Here is an 11032-nt window from a genome sequence, read left to right as displayed (position 1 = left end):
GCCCTTGCAGGGCCTGGCCGAGGGGCCCCTGCAGTCACACGCTGTTTATTAAACCGGCAACCAGCACATCCCTCATCCCTAAGATGTTCAGAGAGAGAGTTTGTGTGTGTGACATGAACGAAAATACACCTTTTACCTCCAATAAAAGGAGGGACGCTCGAGCGCGCACCAGAATCCTCAGCCAGGGCGATTTTGGGGACCGAGGGTCTGTAATAGCTGAGTTTGTCCCAATATTTCTTATATGTGCAATAATGTTCCAAAGTTTGAGTAAAAGCCAGTGCCCGTGGGCAGGAGTGTTGATCTAACTCTTACAAGTTCTTACTACATAAAGGTAGATCAAACCACTACTCCAGGGCAAAGTTGCAGGCGTCTCGTGAGAGCCTGGCTGGCCCAGCTATCTGAGAACCCGCACAGGCAAATCAGGACCGGCCAGAGCTCCAGAGCAGTTCCCTCATAGTCCCACCTTCCAATTTCCTTTTCTCCCGACATGCCATCAGCAGGTGAAAGGCAGCGCTCACCCCTGCGTTAGGGGGTTCTAGTTCAAGTGTGGGGTCAGCAACTACACATCCAACTCAGGGCGATTCACTTACCCTTCGGCATAGCCTCTCCTTGGGTGACTTTCCAACCTAAGACAAAGGACGGGAATGCTGTATTTATTTAGTAACTTAAACAAAAAGGCATCACACACACATAAGGCATCACTCTGGTATGGGAAATAAAAGTAACCAAATTCTAAAAATACAGATACACCTATAACTAAGTGTGGCCACCATAACAGAATGCAATTAATTGTGTGGTGGAATTTGGTAAAAGTACATTACGAAAAAAATACCACTCTGGGCTCACAAAAAATCCTTTTCAAAAATATAGATTTTTGAACTACTAAATAAGGAAGACTCTAAAAAATCTGGTTCTTACTTTGCATAATTAAATAACTAGGTTTCCTTGAAACTCAGAACCAAAGTCCATGCTAAAAACGAGGAGCTAAGAATTCTGCTGACTGATGAAGGCACAATGACGTTCACTGGTCGGAAAGGAGGGACGATCTAAAGCAGACAGAAGCCCCACTTCTAGCTCGGAAAGCCAGCTGACTTCCGGGACACGGTGCTAATAAGCCTGCTGTTCGCTGCACTGCACAGGGTGGTGAGTGGCAGGTAACGTACGTGACAGCACAACTCACAGGAGGCGGTGACGGTGGAAGACGGTGGAAGGACTCCCCTCATTAGCTCCTGCTGAGATGACAGCAGTGGCCTTCCAACAAGCAGGCTCAGCCCACCCAACTCCACTGTGTCTCACCCTGTCGCCAGAATCATTTTCCAAAACGCAAATCCGAACACATCATTCCTCTGCTTCAAGTTGCCCAGTATCTTTGAGAAAAATGAAAAGCTGCCCCTCACTGAGCCCTCAACCCACAGCCAGGCCGGAGGTAAGCGGCCGACACATTTCACTAGAAAATCCCAAACCCACACCAGCCTGCAGCTCGGCCTCCAGCAGCTGCAGACCAGGCTCCAGTCCTAACCACCAGGCTTCCTGAAGCTCACAGACGGGCCCAGCTGCTGTGCCTGAGGCCGGGAGGCTCCTGCTAGCGCCGACAGCTTCCCTCCCCCAGCCCAGGGACATGCTGGCACGTTAAGTTCATCCCCAAATCTAATGCTGGCTGCACATACTGCAATTACGGAACTGAATTCAACCGATGAAAGGTGAATGACGAAAACAAGGCAGCTGTGTCTGAATATTATGTTGACTGCTTTAAAAAGATTTATGGAGAGTAGCTGACGCCTAGGTCTACTGGAACAGACACAGGAAGCAACTACAAAGATTGGGGCTCAATTATAAAACTCTAAAGACTCTGCACTCAGACTGCACCATACCTTTGAGAAACAGGTCCTAGAACTCAGGCAACGCATTATGGGTGAGGTTTATGCAGGAAACCCGAAGAACTACAATCGACCCCGTTCTAAGAAGATACCTGGGCTCCGCACCCAAAGCTGAGTGAGTGAGGCACCTGCAGGCTTTAGCCTAAAACAGAGGGCCAGTCCCTGCCTGCCCGACCGCCAGTCCTGGCCTACGGGGTCCGGAGCCTACACCGTGGAGGACTTTCCAGTACGTGGGCTCCTGCTCGAGTCACGGGATGCCAGCAATGGGACCACGTCTCACTGAGCAGGAGTGAAACGTGGTGTCAAATAAAACACAGTCTAGCGAGGCCAAGGGAATGATCTCTCTAATATCCACTCACTTGGGACCAATGAACAAGCAGCCAGGACGTGAAATTTACCTTATCCAGCAAGTAGGTGGCAGCAGAAAACCTTTTCACCAAGAACGTGTTCCACATCATCAGGGCGATGCCTGCAGCGAGCGGAGAAAACACAGTGAGCGGAGGCTCGGGTTTCCTCCCCATCACACGGGGCGAACTCGGCTTCCTGAACCTTATACAACTACAGGGGCTGTTTACTGAGATTTCAGCTCTTATGCCTCAGGCAATACGTATAAAGTTAATAAAAACCAGAACGGCCCTAGCCGGATTGGCTCACTGGATAGAGCGTCGGCCTGCAGACTGAAAGGTCCCAGGTTCGATTCCGGTCAAGGGCATGTGCTTTGGTTGCAGGCACATCCCCGATGGGGGGTGTGCAGTAGGCAGCTGATCGATGTTTCTCTCTCATCGATGTTTCTAACTCTCTATCCCTCTCCCTTCCTCTCTGTAAAAAATCAATAAAATATATTTAAAAAAAACAACAACAAAAAAACCCCAGAACGGGCTGCCGAAGAGGAAATCCAAATGGCCAGTTACCGTAAGAAAAGATTCACATCTTTAGTTGTAAGAGAAAGATGAACTAAAAGGACAGCGATATCACATAACCAACAGAAAGGCTAACTTAAAAACGACAATAAAGAGTGTTGGCGAGAATGTGGAGACAACTGCAGTGAGTGCTTGTATGCGGGTGGGATATTAAATTGGTAAAAGCACTTGGACAACGGGCAGTTATGAACTAAAGCTAAGTAACAGCGTGTCTACCATATGGCCCAGCGATTCCACTGCAGGAATGAATACAGCTTCATTCATACAGCCAAACACTGGAAACAAAACAAATGTCCATGCGCTGATTGCTCTGATATATAATCATCAAATAACGTGATAGGTAAAAAATATTAAGAACCAAAATACAGAAAATATAATTAAAAAGCACACCCAGGCTTTCTGCTTGCATATTTAGTAAACTATGGCGTTTAAATTAAAATTCCTGAAACAGTTGTCAGAACTGTCAGCGTAGCATGACATCACGTGCAGTCACACCCACACAGCCGCTCCTGGTGGAGCAGCGAGGCCCTGCCAGGCTGTGAGGAAACCGGGAGCCTCAGTGCACACGGGGTGCCGAGCCCTACCCTGAAGGAACACTGCCTGACGTCAGCAGGTAAGTTTTATCAGGGAGGACACACGACTCCGGGGACCATATTCCCTGAGGAGTCACTTTAAATCTTGTTTTCTTTTCCTGGAAGACGGTATGATCTCAAACGGTGAATAATCAACTAATTTTCAAGCTCTCATGTCACATGAGGCCTCGTGGAATTTCTGCCGTTTGACTTCATGCCTCCGACAGGGAGGTGGTCGTGGAGGAAAAAGCAGCAGCTTTTCTAGAACTGACCACATGGACCGACAGTGATACTTTCTCCTACCACCCAAACCTTGTCTTGAAACCTTGGTGACCCACGAGCCCACGGCTCAGCTCCTCAGCTCTCCTGGGAACTCACCTAAGTGGAACCAGCAGTCCGTTACAATTTCTCTACAACTGCCAGCCACTCCCTTTTCTGGACAGTATTTCTCTAAGCAGTTAAGAAAGCCAGTATTTTGTATAAAACAATACACACTAATGTTTAGGTGGTAAGACCACCAAATAGAAACATAATAGGATGTGAATGTAAAGATTCCTGTCCTTGAAACAGTGATGTTTTCACCCCTGTTTACTCACCGTTCTGAACATGTGCGTTAAGGATGTGCTTCAAGTGTTCTATTGACCTCACAAAAAAACGTGCTTCCTTACATGAAGGGAGAAAAAAAGAGCAAAAAGAGTATCATTTAGTAAGTGCTTCAAATACAAATGGAGACTTCTCACATAAGCTTCTCCACAAAGCTACATAAGAATGCTGCAGTAAGAACATGGAAGTAAAGGAAAGAGTTCTGGAGGGAGAGGGAGAAGGCAGCAGGGCACGGACGAGGGAGGCCTGGTGAGCGACTGCCTGAAAGGGGGCCGAACACCATGTCTTCACATCTTATCTATCCTGGCATCAGTCCTGAGGGATTGGCACCGTCATTAAAAAAGGTGGAGCAAGGAGAAATGGGCTGAGAGGCAGTGCCTCCAGGCATGGGGCCTTTCTCCCCACACTTTCAGACATGAATGCCCAGAGAGAGGTGGTCGCCAGGAGTGGCCAAGAATGATGCCCACAGAGCTGAGGCCCCGAGGCCGGCCTGTCCTCGAGTCGCCCTGTGCACAACGAGGCCGTCCTGCCTCTCCTGCTGAGGCCGGCGCAGACGGGATGAGGGGATGCAGACGCCTCTGCGCAGCCGGCCCTGGGCGGGCATCAGGCTCCTGACTCACTTTTATCACGGTGACCACAGTATGAAGAATTTTCAGTTAGGTAGGTGCTATCTCATGCAGGAATTCAAAAGGAAATAACAAATATACTTATTTCCCGGCTGGCATGGCTCAGTGGTTGAGCCTGGAGCCACGAACCAGGAGGTCAGTGGTTCGATTCCGTCAGGGCACATGCCCAGGTTGCGGGCTTGATCCCCAGTCAGGGGCGAGCAGGAGGCATCCAATCAATGATCCGCTCTCATCATTGATGTTTCTCTCTCTCCCTCTCCCTTCCTCTCTGAAGTCAATAAAGATACACACATGTATTTACTTTTCACATCTGACCGGGAATAGGCAAATCACACTGGTTTTAGCTCAGAGGCCCCGAGGCTAAATCCCGACTCAGCAGTGTGCGCTCAGCAAGGAACGCAGCTTCTCTGGACCAAGCTCTAGCGCGAGGACAATGGCAATGCCTGCACGCCACGGTTTCCTGTGAGCGTGAGGACATGCCCAGCTCCCAGGACAGAGACATCGAGGGGAAAACCCCGTGTCCCTGTAAGTTACGTAATTAAACTGCCCGCGTGTGCACAGGGTGAGCGCAGGAAGACGACCCCGGAGAGGGGCGGCGTCTCACCTCCGGGTCCTTGTTCCACTGCACCACGTACTCCCAGCAGCAGTGTGCGTGCAGCACGTCCAGCTCCAGGCTGCACGGGAACTGCTCGCGGGCCGCACGCAGCAGGTCTGCAAGGCAGAGGCAGGGGCTGTGACTGCCGCCTCCACGGACACGGGCGGGCCTCCTCCGGGCACCCATCTCCCCGCATTGTGTGTTACCTGGTATGGCTCCCAAGTTCACGTCCACCTCTGACACCTCAGATAAACCTCGGCTGATACCTTCCTTGGGTTCGTCTGAGTTTTCTGCATCTCTTTCTTCGTTAGCCAGTTTTAATACTTCGGGGCTCAAGTCCTGTTTAAATACCCACTTGGCCACACTGTCTGCGATGCCACCTGCCGTTTGGAGACAAGAAGATGGGAAGTTGCAGCATAGCGTCTGCGGAAGGGAGCCGTCGGCAGGACCTGCATTTCCAACCACAAGTCTAAGTGCCAACGTGCAGTTTTCAGCCGGAAAGTGACCCAACCCCAGGGGAGTCACAGCAGTTCCTACCGACCACTCCACCTGTGAGGGTAGCGGGCATTGGCTATCTAAGGGCACTTTTAGACTCACCTAAAATATTAGACAAATATAAGTGCATATGCATACATGTCTGGATACTGCATACCTTGTACAGTCACAAATTCAAAATATAGGGAGATGAAAGGATGAACACATCTTTGAAAAACACTTTCATTTAAACGTAAGTGAAAACACGGATTAGCACGATACTGGTCTAGGCTTCTTAGGGCAATATATTACTTTTAAGAGTCAACTAACTTGCCTATATGGAACATTTAGGGTCAAAATTCAGCTACAGTTAACAACATGATGCTATATGCCATGTTGCAATTAATTTAGTCCAAAAACTTATAAATGCAAACTGAAAAACCTTCACTATGAAGAGTCCTGTTTATTATCCAAAACATATTAAACTTCTGTAATTTACTGAAATGTCTTCTCTCAGTCTTTCCTCCTATTTTGATTCAAATGTACACCTTTCCACAAAAAGAATGCTCACAGTAAAATTACAATTATCAGGGGAATGGGAGAGCAGTGTGCTGGGCGAGATGTAATTTCGTAAGTTTGGCTTCCCAATCACTTGCAAATTTTCCTTCCGGAATCAAGGCCCTGATGACACCTGCCCCGGGTGGCAGCGTGGGGTGTTGTGAATTTATAATTAAAAACTTCACAAGTCTTATAAGGAATGAGAAGACGGGTTAACTAAATAAAAACCTATAAATGCATGCGTATTTATAAACCCAGAAATAGTCATCCCAGCATCACAAGCCTGACGGAGCTGCTGGGAAGAAAAGGGGACGACCAAGGTCATTCAAGATGTAAATGCTTATGGTCCTGAGACGGAAGCCTGGGACCGACTCCAGGAGGCAGGAAGCCATGTGTCGGAAAAGATGCGCACGGTTCAGTGGAAATGAGCAGGAAGAAGAGAAGACCTGCAGTTCTGGTCTGAGAGGCTTCTGGGAGGAGGTGGCACTTGGGCTAAGATGTAGAGCTCAGAGTCCAGGGGAAGAAGAATGAGAAAGGGGGAGGTGGGGAGAGGGAAGCGTGCAGGCTCAGAGACGGGGACCCCCAGGCTTCACTGGTGCTGAAACCTAGCGACCAGCAGGAAGTGGGAAGGGGCTGGATTCAGTCAGCTGTGCTGGAGAGCCAGCTGCCGAGTTCACTTTGTCCGGCAGCTTCTGAGCTTCTTAGTCCCAGTCCCTAAACGCTTAACCATATGGGCAGCCCTAAGACTTTAGCTTATAGTTTATATGCCTCAGTAGTTATGGCATTAGAAATTAAAATGCAGAAATTGTAAAAAATGTTATAATTCATTCTAAAATGAAAAAATAAACCCACTGCAGGTTAATGTTTTATGAAAACAACTATAATTCCCAAAGCCCAACAGGATGTCCAGGGAGGAGTGGCACTACACGTTGCAAATCTTTCTCCCATCTGGCTCGGTCTGGAGTCTCCGATGAGCTCTGCCTCCCGCCCACTGGGCTCGCTGTGCTGGGTGATCTGCTCAGGGAAGGAAGGGATGCACCAGGCACGGAGCTGGAAAAGGGGGGACGCTGGAGGCCCCCAACCATTCATTAAGAACAGGTGCTTATTTTGCAAGGCTGGGGCGTGGGGTGGGGTTCCCTGAGTAGGGAATTGACAGGATTAGACTCTGAGAAGAAGTGTGTGGTGGGCTGTTTACCCATTTTAAAATCTGAGCGGAATGCTCTTTCCTTATTCTTTCAGTCATTTCCATAACAGACGCTCACACCACCACAACAGAGCTGCAGACACACATGCTCCCACAGACTCCGTTACCTCTCCCTCCTTCCAGGAGCTTTCTGACAGAGAGCCGGGGGAGCGGCTCGGCTGGCAGCGAGGGCGCCCTGGCGGGGCGCGTGTCCGCTCTGCTGTGCAGCAGGGTCTGCAGGATGAGGCAGTCCTGCAGCTGTTTCAGCAGCAGCTTCCAATACTCGGTGTCCAGAGACAGGGCCTCCCAGGAGTCCGTGAGGGCCTCCGCGTCCGCACCCAAAACTGTTTGGGAAAACTGACAGACAATGCCTGGTGATGACTTGGTGGGGATTCCGTATCACCATGAACTTTTTATTTTTTTTAATACATTTTTATTGATTTCAGAGAGGAAGGAAGAGGGAGAGATAGAAACCTCGATGAGAGAGAATCATTGATTGGCTGCCTCCTGCATGCCCCCTACTGGTGATCAAGCCTGCAATCTGAGCATGTGTCCTTCACTGGAATCGAACCTGGGACCTTCCAGTCCACAGTCCAACGTTCTACCCACTGAGCCAAACCAGCTAGGGCACCACGAACTTGAATGAGCTTTCAACCTGCAGGCTGATGGACAGCCGGGTACAACGCACAGATGTTATTACTCAGCTGGATGAAACGTGAGGATCAGGAGTGGGCGAGAGACTCGGGGGCGAGGGGGATGGAGTGTGGACATTTACAGAGACCTACCGGCGCCCCCTCCCTCGGGCTGTCAGGGCCGCGCTGGAGAAGGGCCCGGCTCTCCTATCAGTACCAGGACACTGACCTCTCTTCAGAATGCACTCACCAACTTCTCCCTCATTATTGCAAACCTCTCAAGCTGGTGATATTAACTGACACTATGAACTACTGAGACTGAGGATGTAAGTGACTCGCAGCAGACCTAGTTAAGGGTCTCATCCAGGTTAATGTGGCTTCCCGCCAGAAAACAATCTGAGCTACCACAAGCTATGGGATGTTAGCCCTCCCTCGCCACCTCCCCTACTCCCCGTTTTTAAAAAAATATATATTTCTTTATTGATTTCAGAGAGGAAGGGAGAAGGAGAGAGATATAGAAACATCAATGATGAGAGAGAATCATTGATCGGCTGCCTCCTGCATGTCCCCCTACTGGGGATCAAGCCCGCAACCCAGGCATGTGCCCTTGGCCGGAATTGAACCCGGGACCCATCGGTCTGCAGGCTGACCCCTCACCCCCTCCTGACCCTAAGAAAGACAAGTAAGAATGGGACACACAGCTCAGACCCCCGATGCTGCACAGCACGAGGACGTGCGGTGCCTCCGCAGGCGGGACCGGCACGGACAGACGCTGCGCTGTCACTTACCTTCTTCTCGGTCGCGCTGTCCGAAATCTGTGCGGCCACCGAGTGCCCCACGTGCGCGGATAGCAGGGCAGCCCCGTTGTTCTCAGACTGAACGCAGGCCGTGCGCATCTGCTGCCACCACGGGGACACCGACTGGGAGTCCCACGTGTCGTCGAGGGCCACTGCAGCCAACGTCAGAAAGGAAGCTTAGTTCCCAGTTCTGGGCCCGGTTTTCCAGATTAAACACAGTTAGAACTAAACTCCCAGGGACGAACCTGCCTATTTCTGAATGAACTGGAAAATTGGTGTAAGTCTAGCTGAGTCAGAACACGAATATTCCAGTTACTCTTGCTGTGTTGGTCACTTTGCTTCCGGACCAACTTTAAAGCCCTGCTTGGAATAGTTCATCATTGCTGAAATCGAGCATCATCGAATGTTTAATATAATAGGTTATTGTTCTCAGCAGAACAAAAGTAAGAAAAATAATAACCTCCGCCAGAGACCATTAGATTTACCTCCGAGTTAAGCAAACGCACTGTGCAAATTACATTATTTTTGGTGACAGCACAAAATGCGACTTTCAGAAAGCCACGTCCTCGCAATGCATGAGGCACGTTCTCTGGATACGAGGCTCTGGGGAGAAGGACTTTGCAGGAGACACGATCTCCCCTGCAGCTTCTCTAGCACTTTAAGCACCAAATAGGCTTCCGAGAGCGGAGGCCGCGGACACGCAGTCCAGGCCCCAGCACTTACCTTTCATCCGGCTCAGGAGGGACAGCGTCGTGGGCAGACAGCGGACAGACTGCGGCCTCTCCAGGATGTCCTTCTCCTTAGAAAGCCACACGCTCAGGAGCAGAGACTGAAAGAGATGCAGATCCTTTCAGTCTAGACAACATTTCACTTCAACTCTCGCACTTGTACACGGGATCCAGTGTTTCTGGGAAATGAGTGGGGGCTGGGACAACATGTGACAAGGACAGAACGAGGTGCCGTCTGCCTAAGGGATCCCTAGTCCTCTGTGGAGATCTACACCCCTCCTCTCCACCTCTGCCCTGGTCTAGGCGCTGCCTTCCAGCTGCAGCCTCTGTCACACTAAGTCCTCAGTTAATGTCATCACCAGGGTCTGCGACTTTAAGCGAAATGATGTGTAACAAAACCCCAACTGTACCATAGCCTCTCACACATGTATGAGTTAAGTTCCCTCAGCACCTTACGATGTGTAACAAAGCCATGCCCAACTCACACCCATACGAGTTAGGTTCCCGCGGCATCTTACGATGTGTAACAAAGCCATGGCTATGTCACACACATGCGAGTTAAGTTCCCTCGACACCTATGACGTGTAACAAAGCCATGGCTAAGTCACACACGTAAGAGGTAGGCTGTGGCATCTCCTCTGCTCTGCCTGGGTACGGGCACTGGCAGTGGCTGCTCTGGGAACGAGCCAGATGCGAGCAGGATGCACGCTCACGGCGTGGCACACAGACCCACACGTAGGTTCCCTCGGCCAGAGGGCTGAGCAAGGGTCAGGTTGGCTGCCATGTCCCCTGCCGGACGTGACCACAGTGACCAAGCAGGGCTCTTTTTAAAGCTCATCTTATTCTACATCCAATTTCTTACTTTAATTCTTGGGCTCTGTTTCTTGTGTTTGTTTTTCTTGGAGAAGTTCTCCCTCTCTTCCCATTCGCAGCTGTGAACTGTGAGCGAGGGCATGCTTTAGACCAGCGGTTGCCAACCTTTCAGACCTCACGGACCACTGGTTGGCAACCGCTGCTTTAGACAATGGTTGGTTGGTTGGTTGGTAGGTAGGTAGGTAGGTAGGTAGGTAGGTAAGTAAGCAAATAAGTAAATAAATAAATTAAAAAAACACGAAAAGATGACAGTTCGGATGAGTGAGCAGGAGAACAGCGTCAGCAACAGGAAACTCACCAGCAGCAGCTGCGGGCTGAGTCCCGCCGACTCCAGCGTGCGGCACGTGTCCTCCGTGGAGCTCTCTCCGTGCAGACACTTCCAGAAGAAGAAGCTGCCTGTGGGCGGAAACAGGCCGCATTAACCAGTGACCCTCACCGTTTGGACAAGCTTTCTCAACGGCCACCTAAACCCCCAAGAGCAACATCACGGGAGAGGAGGGAAGCTGCTGGTGCAATCTGCTTGACTCTTAAAGCGGAAGCCCGTCCTGACACCGTCTCTTAAGTATACTTATGGATACAACAGGACTGCTGTGA

At 50.2% G+C, this 11032-nt stretch overlaps 1 protein-coding gene across 1 annotated transcript in view; it reads right to left on the bottom strand.

The window, feature by feature from the left end:
* RAB3GAP2 (RAB3 GTPase activating non-catalytic protein subunit 2) overlaps nucleotides 1-11032 on the bottom strand; it is a 49958-nt gene that overhangs the window by 6169 nt on the left and 32757 nt on the right. The window contains exons 20-27 of the mRNA XM_015562345.1: nucleotides 9561-9666; nucleotides 8829-8989; nucleotides 7537-7765; nucleotides 5400-5573; nucleotides 5203-5309; nucleotides 3966-4032; nucleotides 2276-2346; nucleotides 591-626 (exon numbers count right to left, since the gene is read on the bottom strand). Coding sequence (XP_015417831.1) covers nucleotides 591-626; nucleotides 2276-2346; nucleotides 3966-4032; nucleotides 5203-5309; nucleotides 5400-5573; nucleotides 7537-7765; nucleotides 8829-8989; nucleotides 9561-9666 — 951 coding nt within the window. The remainder of the gene's footprint in view (nucleotides 1-590; nucleotides 627-2275; nucleotides 2347-3965; nucleotides 4033-5202; nucleotides 5310-5399; nucleotides 5574-7536; nucleotides 7766-8828; nucleotides 8990-9560; nucleotides 9667-11032) is intronic.

Source organism: Myotis davidii, unplaced genomic scaffold (genome assembly GCF_000327345.1).
Source record: "Myotis davidii unplaced genomic scaffold, ASM32734v1 scaffold174, whole genome shotgun sequence".
Classification (NCBI taxonomy): Eukaryota; Metazoa; Chordata; class Mammalia; order Chiroptera; family Vespertilionidae; genus Myotis; species Myotis davidii.
Note: the sequence above shows the minus strand (reverse complement) of the source record. Positions and strands in the feature narration are given on the sequence as shown.